This window comes from Mustela erminea, chromosome 12 (assembly GCF_009829155.1).
Source record: "Mustela erminea isolate mMusErm1 chromosome 12, mMusErm1.Pri, whole genome shotgun sequence".
NCBI lineage: Eukaryota > Metazoa > Chordata > Mammalia > Carnivora > Mustelidae > Mustela > Mustela erminea.
The window spans coordinates 42932540-42953163 of NC_045625.1; the positions used below are offsets into that span (position 1 = coordinate 42932540).

General features: G+C 34.9%; 2 protein-coding genes across 5 annotated transcripts in view; one reads left to right on the plus strand and one right to left on the minus strand.

Annotated features, from left to right (window-relative positions):
* IFT74 (intraflagellar transport 74) overlaps positions 1-20624 on the minus strand; it is an 86267-nt gene that overhangs the window by 54669 nt on the left and 10974 nt on the right. For all 3 annotated transcript variants that reach the window (XM_032306280.1, XM_032306278.1, XM_032306279.1), the window contains exons 5-8: positions 20151-20249; positions 19939-19999; positions 11134-11193; positions 9726-9787 (exon numbers count right to left, since the gene is read on the minus strand). In XM_032306280.1, coding sequence (XP_032162171.1) covers positions 9726-9787; positions 11134-11193; positions 19939-19999; positions 20151-20249 — 282 coding nt within the window. The remainder of the gene's footprint in view (positions 1-9725; positions 9788-11133; positions 11194-19938; positions 20000-20150; positions 20250-20624) is intronic.
* Positions 792-7063, plus strand: LRRC19 (leucine rich repeat containing 19). Of its 2 annotated transcripts, none has more exons than XM_032306283.1 (5): positions 792-876; positions 1738-1827; positions 3858-4371; positions 5012-5197; positions 5710-7063. In XM_032306283.1, exons 2-5 carry the CDS (start codon positions 1747-1749, stop codon positions 6033-6035), a joined length of 1107 nt encoding a protein of 368 aa, XP_032162174.1. In that variant the 5' UTR covers positions 792-876; positions 1738-1746; the 3' UTR covers positions 6036-7063. The 2 variants fall into 2 exon arrangements, with proteins under 2 accessions (XP_032162174.1, XP_032162173.1); XM_032306282.1 differs by having other exon boundaries at positions 795-882.

Sequence of the window (20624 nt, forward strand, 5' to 3'; positions counted from 1 at the left end):
TGGACAAGGAGTAATATCTTCACTTTGAACTTAAATTATTATCATTTAACAAATGTGTTTGCTGCTGGATTTATATGGGTTTATGGGCTTAGAACTTTCAAGTAGGAAAGGTCATCAATTTCAATCTCTTTGTTTCATAAATTAAGGATATTGAGGCTCAAGGGAGTTAATCTTTTGGAACTAACTCGTTCTGAATTCCATGATTATTTACTATCAACAATGAATCTTAACCATGTTTTTGCCTGATACACCTGTTTACTGTAGTTACACAGGAGCTAGTGTTGTACAGTATTCCATTTTACAGAAGGGAAGCTGCAGCACAAGGAAGGTAACTCATTTTTTGAAGGCCACAATATGGCCAGCATTAGGTCTTTTGATCCTTTGAGCACTTTGCTCCTATTACAACTTGGCAATAAAACCACCAATGACAGGTCATAAAAATGAATAAACAAAGTTGAAATGGGAATACAAAACTCGGTATCTTTTCAACTTGAGTCTTTTTAAACACGAAATACCTTTAGGACTAACCTTAAATCACGTTAACCATGTATTTTTCCAAGTACGCATTTTCAATATTATATACTTTAACTTGCAAAGTAAATTTGCTAATATTTACATTTTTCAAGAGTAATTAAGAAACACAAAGGTTAAGCAAAGCACTTTACTTGTTATGCCAAAAAAGTCAAAGATGACTAAGAAATTACTCTTCTAGTCAATCTTTTGCTAAGGAAGTCTAGCTTTTTTTTTACATCACGTGTTCATTGGGTACAAAGGTTAAAGCATAGTGAAATGCAACCATATGACATACTTTTTTTTAATGGTGCAGAAGAAACAGAATAGATTCCTTAGCACACAAGTCTCAGAGAAAAGAAACAGGTAAAGGTAAGATTCCATATATTTACAGGTTTGATGGTTGCTGGTGAGTTTTAAAAAAACAAACCATATTTAGGCTTATTAATCTACAAAAATCTTTAATATGGGGCGTAAGAGCAAAAAATATAATTATATCTTCATATGATCTACCTTAGAAATATAAACATGGGATGTGGCCAAAAAATCTTTTCCAAATAAATTTATAATGTAATATAATTAATTTTCTTTTGGGGGAAAAAAGGTTTCATCTAATCAAATTTATAAGATCTTTTTATTCTGAAATGTGCTAATCACAGAGCATTCTGAAAGTGACATTAACGTAAAAGCAAATTTACAAGGTGAAAAAAGACGAAAATTATAAGTAACTATGTATGGAGAATGAAGAGATAGAAAGCATACACTTGATGATTGAAGATGACGGTAGGGAATGTTTGAAAAAGAGCTGATGGCTTTCATCTCCACAGTTTTAAGTCAACAGATTATATCAATAGACAATATCTAAAAATGAAAAACCATAAAATAGCAATTTAAGCATATACTTAAACATGTACATATACATAAATATATAGTCCTAACTTTCTTTCACGCACATATATTAAAATTTTAAAATATATAACCACTTCACTTGTTTCAAAGTTCATTTCAATTGATCCAGGAACTAATGAGACATTCAAAAAACACTTTCATTTGCCAGGAACTTTCCAGTTTAAGATTAGAGTGTGGGGAGGGTGACAGAATATGTACTTGTTTCACATTTCATATGTTTTAAGAAAAAATGGATTTAAAAGAAGAAAAAAGGAAATTAAAATATTCTCAATATAAAGTTTTTCTCTATTGAGACGAAAATACTCTGTTTTCTAACAGGCCTGCGATATGAAAACTACATGCATCACAACCTTGTTTTGGCCCCTCTCTATGCTATTATTATCAGACGAAAGCCAGTCTTCTAAAATAGTAAGTTTTTACAATCAAGGTGGTGAAAATATTTTCAAAGGTATACTGGGGCGCCTGTGTGGTTCAGCAGGTTAAGACCTCTGCCTTCGGCTCAGGTCATGATCCCAGGGTCCTGGAATCAAGCCCCCCATCGGGCTCTCTGCTCAACCTTCTTCCTCCCCCTCTCTCTCTGCCTGCCTCTCTGCCTACTTGTGATCTCTGTTTGTCAAAAAAAAAAAAAAAAAGTATACTTTATGTACATTTAGTAAAATATGCCAAGGCAATTAAAGCAAAAAAAAAAAATACCTGAACTATCATAACTAATTGGTTAGCTATATATATTCAAAATCTGTGGTATGTGAGCTAGATTCTAATTTGACAAATGCAGTCTTCATTTTATTTAAACTAAATTCTTTAACGGTTAAAGAAGTCTGTAAATTTTCACTATAAAATCTGAGACTAGTTTCAGGATATAAATACCAGTCTTTTATGTTTTATTTATTTTTATAAGTAATCTCTGTGCCCAAAAAGGGGCTCAAACTCAGTACCCCGAGGCCAAGAGTCATACATTCTACCAACCAAGCCAGGCAGGCACCCCTAAACACCACTTTTTAAAATGTAGGGAGTTGGGGCACCTGGGTGGCTCAGTGGGTTAAGCTTCAGCCTCTGGCTCGGGTCATGGTCTCAGGGTCCTGGAATCAAGCTTCTGGGATCAAGCTCCCCATCAGGCTCCCTGCTAGCTGGGAGCCTGCTTCCCCTCTCTCTCTGCCTGACTTGGCCTGCTTGTGATTTCTGTCATATAAATAAATAAAATGTTTTTTTTTTTAATTTATTCATTTGACACACAGAGAGAGAAATCACAAGTAGGCAGAGAGGCAGGCAGAGAGAGAGCAGAGAGCCTGATGCGGGACTCGATCCCAGGATGCTGAGATCATGACCTGAGCCAAAGGCAGAGGCTCAACCCACTGAGCCACTCAGGTGCCCAATAAATAAAATGTTTAAAAAAAATAAAATGTAGGAAGTGTTTTTTAAAAATTACGTATTTATGAAGAAAATTATTATTGTTACATTACTATTATTATGGGAAAATTATTGTTGTTGCATTACTATTATTACTATTATTATTATTATAGCATTACTATTTTCAGTAGTATACAGGAGACCATACGTCCTAATAAGAATATAGTATTGCATTACTATTATTATTATAAACAAAATAAATATTTTTTTGGATTTGCAGCCACATAAGAAAAGTACTCATGTTAGCTGGCACTTAAATTCATATGGTTCAATTTCCGTTATAAAATAAATATTTCCTGGGGGCACCTGGCTGGCTCAGCAAGTAAGCATCTGATTCTTGATCTTGGGGTCATGAATTCAAGCCCCACATTGGCTATATGGATTACTTAAAAAAAATTAATATTTCTTTTTAAATACCAAACTTTGAGCTCTTAACGCTATATACAGTTATATATTGAGTATTACTTCTTATTTACTGTTGGTAGCTCTGATTTCTAAAAACAAATTTTAAAATAATTTCCTCATTATAAATCATATGCAAATGAAATACTATATAAGAGAATTATTTGTCATGTATTTCCACATATGTAATGAAATTATACCCACATTTTTTCTGTAATGAGTATGTAGTAAGAAAAGATTATCTATATGATCAACTAGAATCTCTTTGGTCAGGTACAGGCATCAGAATTTCCTTAATCTTCAGTATTTCATCCCAATGAAGAAATAAAAGCATTTGCTTTACTTTTTTTTTTTTACACTATAACATCAAAATATTAGAGAGGAAATGTTTTTCTAAAACTATTTTCTTCCAGGGGTGTCTGGTGGCTTAGTCAGTTAAGGATCCAACTATTGATTTTAGCTCAAGTCATGAACACAGAATTGTGAGATCTTCCTCTCCCTTTACCCCTCCCCGCCTAAAAAGAAAACAAAACTATCTCCTTCCAATATCTAATTGCCTGCATATAAAAATTTGGAAAATTCTGTTAATATTTTTCCTAACTAATGCATTTGTATTTTTTCTTTTTTAGGAAGTCAAATGTAATTTCACCAAAAATAATTATTCTTTGATTCCAACAGATATCAATAAAAATGTTACTATACTTGATCTCAGTTATAACCAAATTACTTTGAATATTATAGACACTAGGGTTCTACAAACATATTTTTTACTCACTGAACTCTATTTGACTGAGAACAATGTTACTATGTTATATAATAATGGCTTTGGTAACCTCTCCAATCTAGAAATTTTAAATATCTGTAGAAACTCCATCCATGTAATTGAACAGGGTGCATTCACGGGCTTAAATAAACTAAAACAGTTATACCTCTGTCAAAACAAAATATTTCACCTGAATCCTGATGTATTTGTACCTCTAAAAAACCTGATACTTCTGAATCTGCAAGGGAATTTCATTAGCTATTTTGATGTACCACAACTGTTTCATCTGGAATTAATAATTTTATATGGAAATCCATGGAACTGTTCTTGCAGTCTACTGAATTTGCAGAACTGGTTGAACACATCAAATGTGACACTAGGTAAGCTATCATTATTTAATCAAAACAAAACTGTGATTGATTTTTTTATTGTCCCACCCCAGGAAAGTCTGTCACTTCATGTTTTAAAGAAAAAGAAATTATTCCTGTTTAAGGGAAGCAGGAAGAAACACTGAAAAGTAATTGTTGAATAGATATTCTTCCTCTGCCTTTTAGGAAAAAAAAAGAAGAAAAGAAATTTAAATGATCTATATATGCAAAGATGAGACTGTGACTTCATGTATTAAGTTTATAGTTTGAATATGAATACATAAAAGTAATTTTTTCAGTATTTCCTTTGGTTAAGATATCTTGCCAGACAATAGGTAAAAACAGGTGCCCTATTTCATTAACTGCAAACCTTGCTCACAATCTTAATCATAACATCTTCACTAACACACACTAAACATAAACAGATACTGCATTTAAACCATATATATCATAAAATAACTTAATAAATAAGAAGGTGAATCTTTCCCTTCTTGTATTGCTAGGCAAATACAAAAGTTTCTTATGATCTGTAATAATGACAGGTAGGTATACCAAAAAATTCTAGGTAAAAATAATTATAAAATGCAAGCCATAATAATTTATTAACAATAATAATCCTATTTCCATAATAAATGTTATTCTGATTTACCAGAAAATGAGAACATCACCACATGTACCTACCCAGATATCCTGAAGTTCTACAGTATCAAAACAGTACCTTATAATGCTGAGTGCTACTCAAAATTTCCTCCACCTATAAATGAAGATCTTTATAACCACCTTCAGTCCATTAGCAACTCAACATTTAATAGCTCTTTGAACAACTTAAAAAATTCAGGTAATGTACTGGTTTTGAATATTAATATTGCTGAAGGCAGTATACTAAATAAACTGAAGTAGTTCTCATTTTTCTAAATTTTAAATTTCTAGAAACAAAGTAAAAGAACAGTTTCTCATCTCAACAAAAGATTTACAAAATACTAAGTTTCCAAACTAGGCTCTGCTAGTTACCATTCAAATGCCATTATGCAATTTATTTAACTTTTGAGTCTTAGTTTTGACCAATTAAGTAAGTCATGGTTCTTAACAAGTATAAATCAATAATATTCTTTCGTGAATTGATAAACAATACCTGCAAAGACAAGTAGTTATTTTGGAATAAAGGTATTTTTTTCAGCACACTGTGAAATAAGAATCTTGTGTTTTAGTAAACTGCTTAAAGAAAATTATGTTTATTTCTAATACCAATATTATGTAGTTATTAGGACATATGATTAATGATTATTTTATTTTTGTCAATTTAACAAAATCTCTCTCTGTCTTTCTCTCTCTCTCGTTATTCCAATTAAGAACATAAACTTGGAAAAAGCTGGGCTTTTCTGGTTGGTGTGGTGATCACTGTACTGATGACTTCATTCCTCATTTTTGCTGCTATCAAATGCCCAGTATGGTATAATTTTCTGCTTAGTTACAATCATCATCGCCTGGAAGAGCATGAAGCAGAAACCTATGAAGATGGTTTTACTGGAAATTCAAGTTCTCTTTCACAGGTCCCAGATACAAACTCTGAAGAAACTATAGTAATATTTGAAAAACTGCATTCATTTGTGGTAGATGACGATGGGTTTATTGAAGACAAATATATAGATACTCATGAATTACATGAAGAAAATTAATTCCCTTAAATGCTTGATTTTTTTAATAAATGTTATCGGTGTACTCACAATTTAGACATAAATGGAGATTAGGCATGTGATATACCAAACTGTGGCTAGTAGACTTTCATATTAATTGCAACACACAGGAAGATCATAAAATCATGTTTTTCTCATTGGTACTGAGCAAGTAGGTCCAAACATAGTAAATGGTATCCTCTGGTAAGCTTACAGGGACAATATTAAAATTACTATTTTCAGTAGTATTCAGGAGACCATACAACCTAATAAGGAAAAGACTTATTAAATTATTTATTAAAATGAACTGATTCTAATATTGGCCCACATATTTGATATAATATATATTAAGTTACAATAAACTTTTATTGAATAGAATCAGTAAAAAATAAAGTTTTTTTAAAGTCTGCCTCTCTCAAATAAATAAATAAAATCTTTAGAAAAAATTTTTTAAAAATTAAAGGTTTTGGATTTGTCAAAGTGAAATGCTTACAACACACCAAGATTCATTTTATACTCATAGAATGAATTCATGGAATTGGAAAGTACTTTTTTAAATGCTTTCTGAATTAGCCCAATAAATTTCCTAAAAATTTAATACCAACTTAAAGCACAGGTACAATGTCCAAGCACAATTCCTAATAAGTTACTACGGACTTGAAAAAAAAAAAGGTACTACTGCTTTCAGTTATAAAGACCATCACCATAATGCATGATTGTCATAACTGAATAGTATGATAAATACCAAAATGAGTATCAGAAGTCTCCACAAATCTTGTTTTTCAAAACCTGTATTTCTGCCTCTCTTTGGAAGAGTTCTAGTCATATGAGTCTGTGCTGGGGCAGAGGAATCTTCAGTTGGTCCATGAACAAATGTTTGGGATCCTGTAGATAGAGCAATGTTTCCCAAATTGTTTTCTAAAATATTAATTTCCAGGGAAATGCTCAGAAATATTTATAGGGGAGGGGAGCCTGGGTGGCTCAGTGGTTAAAGCCTCTGCCTTCGGCTCAGGTCATGGTCTCAGGATCCTGGGATCGAGTCCGCATTGGGCTCTCTGCTCAGCAGGGAGCCTGCCTCCTCCTCCTCTCTCTCTCTCTGCCTGCCTCTCTGCCTACTTGTGATCTGTCTGTCAAATAAATAAATAAAAAAAAAGAAATATTTATAGGGGAAAAAAAACAGTACATGGTCAAAGTACTATGCAATTACTATAGGAAATACTGAGTTTAAACAAAGTGAAACAAGAGTCTTTACTATAGGACTTAATTCAAGACTCTAAAAAGCTGAAATTTTTTCTGCTCTTTAAGAACCAAGTATTAAGAATTTTCCAAACTTACTGGACAACAAAACCCTTTCTTTCAGGTACGTCTATAATGAGTTCATAATACAATAATGGTCCAAAAAACATAGTTTGGACAACAATGACCTTGAGACTGTTAAAGAGTCTAAAGCCAATTATTTACTAATTTCCTTATAACCAATTGGCTGTAATCATAATTTTAACAATGCAAATAGAGGTGGTTAAGAATTGTAATAAAAATCCACCATTTTTACCTTCCATAGGGGTGAAAAATTAAGTGCATGTATAACTGTTAGAGAAAAGAATATCTCTAAAACACTATAATAAAATATTATTATTTTATTATATATATTAATATTATATATAATAATATTATATAATATTATAAGCCTATTATTATATTATAAAAGCCTAAAACAGTCTTAAATTTATAATCTGTGAGTTATCTTTCTGAATGAAATATATATAAAACATATACATATAGTATTTATAAATCTGACCCGAGCATCATATAACTGCAGATAAGTGATGAAATAAATGAGGACCTTAACGTTCTAAACTCTGTTAGGTGTTCAACGGACTACAGTTCCTTATTTACTTTTTAGGTAACTAAAGGAGTTATTTTATTGTATTATAAATGATAAATATTTCCTAAATTAAAACCAGAAACCAGAACAGTAAAAAAGAAGTTTCCAAGTAAGAGCTTGGTCACCATGCATATGTAATTTTCTTCATAAGTGGGAAGAGACTTCTGGTATTTACAATTTTTCAGGCAGCAGTTTATAGCAGTATTAAATGACAGATAAGGGAAAAAGAGGTTCCTCTGTTTTTAATCAACAAAAAAATTATATTAATCTTTCAAATGTTTTACCATTACATGTTAACATCTTATTCTTCATCAAATATTTATGTTATATGCATAAGTAACAGGACAGTGTATTTGGTGTCACAGAATTTAAGTAATTTTGATTAATTATTACCCTTGTTCTCAAAGAGATTAAGATTGATAAAATTCTGAGACTAAATATGTATGGGGTGGGAGTATATAAAATTCTATTTGCATAGAATCAGATAGTATTTAATTATGGCCAAAAATCAATGAAGAATAATTATGTTAACTACTGTAATTATCTGAATATTTATGTCCCTCCAAAATGTGTGTTGCAATCCCAGCCCCCAAAGGTAATGGCATTATAAGGTACAATCTTTGGGAAGTGATTAGGTAATTAGAGTGGAGCCCTCACAAACAGGATTGGTGCCCTTATAAAAGAGATCCCACAGGCTTGCCTGGGTGGCCCAGTCATAAGTGTCTGCCTCACATCATGATCCCAGGGTCCTGGGATCCAGCTCTGTATCAGGCTCCCTGCTCGACAGGAAGCCTGCTTCTCCCTCTCCCACTTCCCCTGCTTGTGTTCCTTCTCACTCTCTTTCTGTCAAATAAATTTTAAAAAAAGAAAAAGAAAAAAAAGATGTCACAACCCCCTTCTACCATAGCAGTATATAGCAAGATATCTGGTATGAACAGGAAGAGGGATCTCACCAGAACAGGACCAAATTGCTGCCTTGAGCCCAGATTGCCCAGCCTCTAGAACTGTAAGCAATAAATTCCTGTTGTTTATAAGTTACCTAGTTTAGGGTATATTGTTATAGCAGCCCAAATGGACTAAAACAAGTTATCACATCTACCTATTACCTTTGCAGGCTTTTGTCACTGCCACACTTCCACTTATTACCAAAGTCAAAATTATTTGCTATTGGATCTTTAATGATGTTATATAAAAAGATGCATACACATATATGCATTAATATAACTTAATTAGAAGTTAAAAACTGAATAATGAAATAATGTAAATAGCTCACTAATAATGTGTGTTTTATTAGACTGGACCTTGAATCTCATAATTCAAACAAGTGATAAAGCTGTAAATGGTAGAGATGAAGATGTTCTTATCCATCTTAGGTTCTGAACCTACTTGAAATAGGAATTTTATTTATCTAGTCTATGTATTAATTTTATTTACCCAGATTTAGGTACCTAACGATAAATGATAGTAATTTTATTTATCCAGGATTTGGGTGCTTAATGGTAAATGAAAACAACAGATGTGTAAACAATAAAATTTGTACTGCAAATATTCAACTTTTTAAAATAAAATGCAAGGGAAGGGGCACCTCAGTGACTCGGTTGAGCTCTTGCTCTCAGCTCAAGATTTGATCTCACAGTTAGGAGTTTGGGCCTGCACTGGGCTCCACACTGGGTGTGGAGCTTACTTAAGAAAAGAAAAATGCAAGAAAAAAAAAGCAAGAGAATTTATAAGGAAATAAATGACTTCAACACTAAACTGTCTAATTTAGCTCCTTAGAAGTGTTTGATTTCTAAATGGATTGTACTTACGCTTGTCTTTCAGTAAATATGATATCCATACTTTGTGTTTCTCGATCATTTTGAGCTTTAAGCTGAATGAAGAGTTAATGGAGAAGTTAGTGATAAAAAATTACTATTAAACTGAACTACTTCTTTAAAAGTTATTCTGGTCATGAACTAATTGAGAGATTATTATAATAATCCTAATGCCACATGCAAAGTTAAAAAAAAACAAAACAGTACTTATTTAAAAACAAACTATAACCCCCCAAAAAGGAAGTCTTTTTCACAGGCACTGTAATCTCAAACCAAAAATATTACGAATATCACTATTCTTTAGTGACCTACCAAATAATCCAATGTAAACTTCATTTATGTAAATAGAATTTCTGAAATTTTTGGATGTTCAATAGTTGATTAGTAGTATGTTGATTTTAGGCCAAACAAACACAAGTTTCATCCTTAAACAGAATTTTACCTGAGTACTACTAATTGACTCTACCTGTGCATACTCAACTTAGAATTTGGTTCTATCAGAAACAACTGACAGAACACATAAAGAAGTTTCCACATTTTACATGTGGCATTAAAAATATATTTTTTAATTGGGAATTCTGCTGAGTTCCTAAGACTAATTTCACCAAATTATGTTTTTAGAATCCCAATTTAGAAAAAAAAGTCATTGTATAAATTCTATACTTTCACAGAATAGTCTGACTGTAAGTTTTAACCTAAATCATAAGCTATATAAAAATTGTATAAATTATAAATTATATAAACTACGGCTCTATTTGTTATTTTCTTCCAAACATTTGAATCAAAACAAGTTAGCTACTAATATTTTGTTTTCTACCAAAGAATCTAAGAACACTGAACACAAGTTCTCGTTTATCAATCAAAAAGTATTATATCTGGCATCATATGGTAACTATTTACTTTTCTTTCTTACTTATACAACTTTGTAAAGATGACATTGCATTTTCAGTGAGTACTCAGCTCCATTTGTACAAATATTAAACCAAAAGTATACCAAACTAATTTATATACAAGGAAATATAGATGAGACTCCCTAACTAATACTGTATGTGAGACCAGTTCAACCCAGCCTTGTACAAAGAAACTAAAGCATATATTAGGGAGATCTGATCAAGAGGAAGAGATTTAAAAAGCAACTGAAGGGATGCCTTGCTGGCTCAGTATAGCATGCAACTCTTAATCTTGGGTTTGTGAGTTCAAACCCCATGTTGGGTGTAGAGGTTACTTAAAAATAAAATCTTTAATTAAAAAAAAGAAAGCAACTGAGGAACCTCAACTGTAATAATGGAATTTAGGATCAGAATAATACCTATCTGTAAGGTGTGTAATTTCTAGATATATGCTTTGTATTGGAAGACTTGATCTATGTAAGTCTATTGCTTATACTTATAAATCTTCTTACCATGTTGTAATCATTCATTACTTCTTCCATTTCAGTATTGGTATTAAGTTTATCTACCAACTAAAAACAAAGATACAAAAAAAAACCACTTTAGTCTTTATAAATTTTCTCTATAATTCATAAATTGGTATTCAATCTTACAAACAATGTGTAGTCATTTTAAGTGTTAATATTTCCAAGTATTGTATCTTCTAAGATAAAAACAAATATTGAACTATCTAAGTATACACTAAGCATTTGGCCAATAAATAAGTTACATTTTTAGGGTGGCAAAGTGAGCAGTAATAAACTACTCTCCCAAAGACCATACATTGAAGAGCTTTGCCTGCTTTGAAAAGATGTCTGACCTTAAAAGAAGTGTCTGAAGAAGACAAAAGTTTGGGAAACCTATGTCTGTCTGTCTCTTTTCCCCAGAAGAGAGGGTATTAACAGATTTATAAATTTATATCAGTGAAAATGCAAAATTTTCTTGGTCTTCTAAAAAATAAAAAATAAATAAAACCCAACACAGTAAGTAAGGCACCATCAGAACACCAGTAAGCTTATTTCGAAAAATCTGGCAATGACAGAAATAGCTAACATATTTAACCTTGTGCCAAACATTATTCTGGGCCTGTTGAATGTATTACACATTTCACTTACTTTTAACAATTACTCCACAAAGAAGACACTACCCACGTTTTGCAGATAAAGAAATTCATCAAGTTGTGGAGCCAGAAACTGAACAGGAAGGCTACTAAAAGCTAACTATTTGGATATAACTGTTTCTAAAAGACTAAACTTTACTAACATACTATGTGTTAGTATATGCAATATTTCACTTCTGATATGAATAAGTGCTACTAAGACCTAACATTTGAGATCTTACTATACGTTAGGTATTGGCTAAATGTTTTCCCTCCATTAGGTATTAGTTCATTATCCTACAAACAACATGTTTTACACATTATTAATATTATTATATTAAGTAATTTGCCTGATACATACTAGAACTAAAAACGGCTTTTATCTAATGTATTTCATATTTTATAAAAAACTTCCTCATATTTAGAACAGAACATTTACTAAAAAAAAATGCACTAAATACTAGGCTCTACAAAATGTTCGTTATGGATTTTATATAGTCCAACATATCTGAGAATTACAATATTCCATAAACAGCAAAATGTATGAGTACAATATAACAATATCAAGTAGATATAGCATAATTTACCTAGCCATTATGTTAGAATGTTTATTTTATATAACACTATTTTTTAATAGAAGTGAGATAAAAGTTACCCTATTTAAGTCCAAATGCCATTGCTGTCTAGAGGACCTACAGAGTTAGAAGGAAATTCTGACCCTAGATATTTTCATGGGGCTAAGATCACCCCAAAGACTGGGGCAATTATGAAGAAGGCCAAAGAGACTACTTCTTCAGGAAGTACACACTGAGAAAAATTCTTGGTGGAATCATATTTATATTACATACTCTATTTTGGCAGAAGGTAACCCCTGTATTTTGAATGGAACATAAGGATGGAGGTAATCTGTGTACTAAGTAGTTGAGTTTTTAAAAATTCATGATAACCACTCTCCATAGAAAAGCAAAGTGTTTTTTCAAAGAAATAAACTTCAGTACACAAAAAATTTTAGCTACTTTTAAAATTAATATTTTAATATTGTTAGGGAAAAAATACAGGTGTGTTGCAGTACTTATAAGAAAATACATTTTTTTAAGACTGGAAGAATAGGGGTTAAGATGATGAAGCAGTAGAAGGTCCCTATGCTTGCCTCATCCCTTGAACACACCTAGATAAATATGAAATCATTCTGAACACCCAAGAAATCGATCTGAGGACTGAGAGAAAAAAACTGCTATGAGGGAAAACAACTAGTGGAGAGAAGAAACCACACTCTGGAGGCAGGGCTCGTGGAGACATGATTTATAGGGGAAGAGATTCATGGGTACTGTGGAGAGGAGGGAGCCCAGATCGTGGAAACAGGGGCATGGGGAAAAGGGAGAGACTGAGAGACAAAGAGAGAGAAAGGAGAGAGAGGGAGCAGCAAACAGAGGATTACATAACAAAAAGACTTCCCAAAACCACTGACCAGGAAAATGAGAGGGGCTGATTATCATGAGTTTTTATAATCAGCAGAGTTCAAAGACTGGAGTTTTAGAAGTCTGCACATGGTTGGTATGGAGCCTGGTAGGTGCTGTGGTACTCCTGTGGAGAAGGAGGGGAGAGGCCTGGGAGCAGACAGTGCAATCCAAGGATCCCGAGACGCACTAGGAGAGACGTTTCCCCCTCCTTGACTGCACTTGGGAGAGATGGCATTGCCTCTCTGGGACAAAAGAGCTAGTGAGCACCAACTCCTTTCCCTGCACCTCAGCAGAGGCAGAGACACTTGATGAGGGTGGCTAACTTAGACACCTGCTCTTCACAGTGTTTAACTACAAACTCTACACCCTGTGTTTTAGTGCAACTGCCCTTTTGGGACAAACCAGCAACAGTACAAGCACGGGCAAAAAGACCAGAACAGGTCCACTCACACCAGGTCCCTACAGTTGAAAGTTTTTAAAATTGGGCAGCCTGCCTGGGATAGAACATAAGAGTACTGCACTGCGAGGAGGCGGCAGCTTGGACAGACAGGGTGATAGCACGGATCTGAGGGATGCATGGGACACACAAGGGGAGAATGTTCTTCTGTGAGGGCTTCCCGGACAGCAATAGGGGTGAACTCCCCTCTCCATGAATGAGGGAGAGGGCTGGTGCCATTTTTCTCCCCTACCCATCAGCACGGATGGACTTCAGTGAGCAGCACAGGGCCAACAGTGGAGGTCTGAGAGCCTTACATCAAGCCCCGCCCCCTGTGCTCTGCAGGTTCTTCTTTACTAGGGCAAGTGTACCTGAGAACCAGGGCATCAGCCCCCTCCCCCAAAAGACCAGCAGAACACCCCTCCCCCCCAGCACACACCTAGTCTGATGACCAAAGAGAGCCACTCTAGTGGTAACAGTATCAGGCCCATTTTAACAAGCAGACCAGAGCACACCTAGTTAAAACCTGCCGCTCTGGCCAAGGTCCAAACACTCCCCACTGCAGGGAAGAAGAAACTCTGCAGAGGACTGACCTGAAGGAAAGAGCAGCCAAAACATAACAGCAGAGTGCATGCAGCATACACCAGAAACACTTGCTTAACCACCAAGCTCTGGACAGTACATGACCCCTTCTTAATAAAGCATTACTCTCAGAAGCAGGAAACATAACAGGCTCTTCTAACACACAAAAGAAGACAAAGACCTAGAAAAAATACTGAAATGGGAGGAATTCATCCCAAAACAAAAAACAAGAAAAGGACATGGCCAGGGATCTAATCGAAACAGATATAAGTAATAAACCTGAGCCAGAATTTAAAGCAACAATCATAAGAATACTAGCTAGGTTTAAGGAAAACATTGAAGACACCAGGGAGTGCCTTACATTGATATAAAAGACCTAAAAAACTAGTCATGCTAAAATAAAAAATGCTAAAACTGAGATGTAAAACCAAACAGATATGATGACCACAAGGATGGAAGAAGCAGAGGAATGAAAAAGTGATAAAGAAGATAAAATTAGGGGTGCCTGGGTGGCTCAGTTGAGCATCTGCCTTCAGTTGAGCATCTGCCTTCAGCTCAGGTCATGATCCCAGGGTTCTGGGATCAAGACCAACATCCAGCTCCCTGCTCAGTGGGGAGCCTGCCTCTCTCTCTCCCTCTCCTGCCACTCCTCCTGCTTGTGCTCTGTCTCTCTCTTTGTCAAATAAACAAATAAAAAAAAAAAAAAAAAAAAGAACTTATGGAAAATCCAGCTGAAAAGAAGAGGGAAAGAAAAATATTTAATCATGAATACAGACTTAGGGAACTCAACTATTCCTTAAAGCGTAATAACATTCTTTTTTTTTTTTTTAAGATTTTATTTATTAAAGAGTGACAGAGAGGGAGAGAAAGCATGTGCACACAAGCACAAGCAAGGGGAGCAACAGGCTGAGGGAGAAGCAGGCTCCCCACTGAGGAAGGAGCCTGATTCAGGACTCCATCCCAGGACCCTGGAATCATGACCTGAGCCGAAGGCAGATGCTTAGCTGACTGAGACATGTAGGCATCCCAAGATTTTATTTATTTGTCAGAGACAGAAAAAGAATAAGCAGGGGGAGAGGCAGACAGAGGGGGAAGCAGACTCCCTGCTGAGCAAGGAGACTAATATGGGACTCAATCCCAGGACCCTAGGATCAGGACCTGAACTGAAGGTGGACACTTAAGCCATGGAGCCACCCAAGAGTCCCAATAACATTCTATCATAGGAGTCCCAGAAGAAGAAAAGAGGGAGAATGGGGCTGAAGGTTTATTTGAGCAAATTATAGCTGAAAACTTCCCTAATCTGGGGAACAAAATAGACATCCAATACAAGAGGCACAGAGAACTCCCACCAAAATCAACAAAAGTAGGCCAACACAAGATAATCATAGTAAAATACACCAAATACAGAGATAATGGAAAAATCCTAAAAGCAGCAAGGGAAAAGAAATCCCTAACTCATAAGGGAAGACAAATAAAGTTATCAGCAGACCTATCCAGAAAAACTTGGGAGACCAGAAGCGGGAATGGGAAAAATATGCAGCCAAGAATATTTTATGCAGCAAGGTTGTCATTCAGAGTAGAAGAAAAAATAAAGGGTTTCCAGGACAAACAAAAACTAAAGGAGCTCATGACCACTACACCAGCTACAAAAGAAATACTAAAGGGGACTCTTTGAGTGGGGGAAAAAAGACCAAAAGTGACAAAGACTAGAAAAGACAAGAGAAAATCTTCAGAAATAACATTTAACAGGTAATAAAATGGCACTCAATTCATATATATCAATAACTGCTCTGAATGTAAATGGACTAAATGCTCCAATCAAAAGACATAGGGCATCAGAATGGAAAAACACAAGATCCATCTATATGCTGCCTATAAGAGACTCATTTTAGACCTAAAGACCCCTGCAAATTGAAAGTGAAGGGACAGAGAACAATTTACCATACAAACAGACATCAAAAAAGAGCCAGAGTAGCCACACTTATACCAGACAACTAGATTTTAAATCAAAGACTATGACAAGAGATGAAGAAGGGCACTGTATCATAATTAAGGGGTTTATCCAACAAGATCATCTAACTATTGTTAATATTTATGCTTCTAACTTGGGAACACCCAAATGTATAAAACAATTAACAACAAACATAAAAAAAAAACAAAAACCTCATTGATAATAACACAATAATAGTAGGGACTTTAACACCCCACTTACAGCAATGGACAGATCATCTAAGCAGAAAACAAGGAAACAACAGCTTAAAAGACACACTGGACCAGATGGACTCAAGAGATATATTCAGAACATTCCATCCTATAGCAGCAGAATATACATTCTTTTTAGGGGCGCATGAGATATTCTCCAAAACAGATCACATACTGGGTCACAAATCAGGGCTCAACAAGTACAAAGCAACTGTTATACCATGTATATTATCTTACCACAGTGCTATAGAACTGGAACAAGTCAATCATAAGACCATAAGAAAAAATTGGTAAATACCATAATACATGGAAGTTAAAGAACATCCTACTAAAGAATCAATGTGTTAACCAGGAAATTGAAGAAGAAATAAAAGAGAAAATACATGGAAACACATGAAAATACAATGGTCTAAAACCTTAGAGATGCAACAAAAATGGTCATAAAAGCTAAGTATATAGCAGTATAGGCTTACCTCAAAAAACAAGAAAAATTTCAAATATACAACCTAAATTCACACATAAAGTAGTTAGAAAAAGAACATCCAGTGAAGCCTAAAGCCAGCAGAAGAATGAAAAGAATAAAGATTAGAGCAGAAATAAATGATATAGGGATGTCTGGGTGGCTCAGTCGGTTAAGCATCTGACTTTTGATTTCAGCTCAAGTCTTGATCTCAGGGTCTTGAGACTAAGCCCTGAGTCGGGCTCCATACTGAGTGTGGAATCTGCTTAGGATTCTCTCTGTGCCTCTCCCTCCGGCCCTCCATCCATTCAAGCTGTCTCTCTCTCTAAAAAAGGAAGGAAGGAAGGAAATAGAAACAAAAGGAACAGTAGAACAGATCAATGAAGCAGGTTCTTTGAAGAAATTAATAAAATTGGTAACTCCCTAGCCAGACTTACCAAAAAGAAAAGGAAAAGGACCCAAATAAACAAAATCACAAATGAGACTAGATCACAACCAACACCACAGAAATACAAACAATTATAATAATATTATGAAAAATTCTACGCCAACAAATTGGGCAATCTGGAAGAAATGCATAAATTCCTTAAAACATATCAACTACCAAATCTGAAACAGGAAGAAACAGAAAATTGCAACGGTTTGAAGCAGCAAAGAAAATGAAGCAGTAATCAAAACTCTCCCAACAAACAAAAGCCCAGGGCCAGATAGCTTCCCCAGGGGAATTCTACCAAAACTTTCTTTTTATTATAATTACTGGATGTTATTATATCCACTTATTTCTTTTCTTTTTTTAAGATTGTATTCATTTATTTGCCAGAGAGACAGAGAGAGCGAGCACAAGCAGGGGGAGCTGCAGGTAGAGACAGAGAAGCAGACTACCCACTCAGAAGGGAACCTGAATCCCAGGACCCTAGGACCCCAGGACCCCAGGACCATGACCTGAGCTGAAGGCAGATGCTTGAGCCACCCAGATGCTCCTCTACCAAACATTTAAAGAAGAGTTAATACCTATTCTTCTCAAACTATTCCCCCCAAATAGAAATGGAACGAATACTTACAAACTATGAGGCCAGAATTACCCTGATTTCAAAACCAGACAATGATTCCACTAAAAAAGAGAACTACAGGCCAATATCCCTAATGAATGTGGATGGAAAAATTCTCAACAAAATACTAGCAAATCAAATCCAACAGAACACTGAAAGAATCATTCACCATGTGAATCCTACCATTTTTTTCCATTGGATAATGGAAAATCCCACCAAGCGGCATTTATTCCTGGGTTACCAGGGTGGTTCAATATTTGCAAATCAATCAACATGATACAGAAGGCTAGTATCCCAATATCTATAAATAAATGAATTCAGAAAAAAATAAAAAATCAAAAAATAAATGAATTCAGGGCGCCTGGGTGGCTCAGTCAGTTAAGCATCTGCTTTCACCTTAGGTCTTGATCCCAGGGTCCTGGGATCAAGGGAGTCCATCATCAGGCTCCCTGCTCATTGGGAAGCCTGCTTCTCTCTCACCCTCTGCTTCTGCCTGCCACTCCTCCTGCTTGTGCAATCACACTTTATCTCTCTCTCTGTCAAATAAAGAAATAAAATCTTAAAAAAAAAAAAGAAAAAAGAACTTATGAATTCAACCCCCAAAAAACAAATAATTCAGTTAAGAAAAAGGCAGGAGATATGAACAGACATTTTTCTAAAGAAGAGAGATGGCTAACAGACACATGAAAACATGCTTAACATTACCTATCATCAGGGAAATACATATCAAAACTACAAAGAGATACCATCTCACACCTGTCAGAATGGCTAAAAATAACAACATAGGAAACAAAAGAGGCTGGTGAGGATATGGACAAAATGGAAGGCTCTTGCACTGTTGGTGGGAAAGCAAACTGATGTAGCCACTCTGGAAAACAGCATGGAGGTTCCGCAGAGTTAAAAATAGAACTACTCTATGATCCAGCAATTGCACTACTAGATACTTGCCCAAAGGATACAAAAGCACTGATTTGAACGGACATATGACCCCGATTTTACGGCAGCACTATCAACAATAGCCAAATTATGGAAAGAGCACAAATGTCCAACGACTGAGGAATGGATATTGACTGATGGATAAAGATGTGATACACACACACGTGCACTTGTGCGCATGCTGAAATATTACCCAACCATAACAAAGAATGAAATCTTGCCATTTGGGCTGACATGTATGGAGTTAGAGTGTATTATGCTATGTGAAGTAAGTCAGTTAATAAAGACAAATACCATATTGTTTCACCCATATGTGGAATTAAACAAACAAACAGGGGAAAGAAAAAAAAAGAGAGAGGGAAGCAAACCATAAAAGAGACTTTAAAAAAAAAAAATATATATATATATATATACACATGTATATATATATATATTTTAAGATTTTATTTATTTATTTGACAGAGAGAGATCAGAAGTAGGCAGAGAGGCAGGCAGAGAGGGGGGAGCAGGCTCCCTGCTGAGCAGAGAGCCCCGTGAGGGCTTGATCCCAGGACCCCAGGATCATGACCTGAGCCGAAGACAGAGGCTTTAACGCACTGAGCCACCCAGGCGCCCCCATAAAAGAGTCTCTTAATAACAGAGAGAAAACTGTGGGTTGACGGAGGGAGGTGAGTGGGAATGGGCTAGATGGGTGATGGATATCAAGGAGGGCAGTTGTGATGAGCACTGGGTGTTATACATGAGTGATGAATCACTAAATTCTATTCCTGAAACTAACATTACACTGTATGTTAACTAACTAGAATTTAAATAAAAATATGAAACATTAAAAATAAGAGACTGGCAGAATATATATCAATCTGTTAAACCAAATTATTTCTGGGTAGGGAAATGAGAAAAAAGAAAAGTGATACTTTAATCGTACACTTTCCCTGCTTTCTATCTTTTACCAGAAGCATGTATTCATATAGTATTTGGTATTTAAAATAATATATCTTTAAAGTAGCAAAAAGCAATAAAAATCTTTAAAAAAATCTCAGAAAAGAGAAAATACCATGTTGTAGTCTGCTAGTTGTCCTTGAAACTCTTTGATTTCAACAGCTAAAGTCTCAGCTCTGCAAGCATAAAACAAATATTCATAAACACATAAATAAGAGCACTACATTATGTATAACTATAAATTCATTATTAAACTTCTGAAATTACATTAAATGTTGCCTATTAATAAAAAATTTCTTGTATAATTTTAACTCCAAAATTACTTACCTCTTTTCATATGACAAATATACTGAATTCTCTTGATTGTACATTTCTATCTCTTTCTGAAGTTTATTAATTTCTGTTGTAAGTTCACTTATTTTACTTCTAAAGGAAAAGAAATCAGAAAGTGAACAATATTTCTAAAACAGAAAAGAGCCTTTCTAGTCAAACAAAACAAACTTCTCATAAATGTGTAACAATATAAATGGTTTTGTGAAATTTCACTAAAGGAAGAAAAACAAATTATGTGGCTTATTTAACTAAGAATGAGGCATATCCCAACTTTGACAAGAAAATGAAAGAGAGGGCACCTGGGTGGCTCAGTTGGTTAAGCAAATGCCTTCAGCTTGGGTCATAATCCTGGAGTCCTAGGATCAAGTCCTAGGATCAAGCCCCGCATTGGGCTCCCAGCTCCATGGGGAGTTTGCTTCTCCCTCTGACCTTCTCCCCTCTCATGCTCTCTCCCACTCTCTCTCTTAA

Coding starts and splice junctions, on each gene's coding strand:
- LRRC19 (XM_032306283.1), top strand. CDS start 1,747: ATGAAAACTACATGCATCACAACCTTGTTTTGGCCCCTCTCTATGCTA. Junction 1,828..3,857: donor AAAGCCAGTCTTCTAAAATA/GTAAGTTTTTAC, acceptor TTTCTTTTTTAG/GAAGTCAAATGTAATTTCAC. Junction 4,372..5,011: donor CACATCAAATGTGACACTAG/GTAAGCTATCAT, acceptor CTGATTTACCAG/AAAATGAGAACATCACCACA.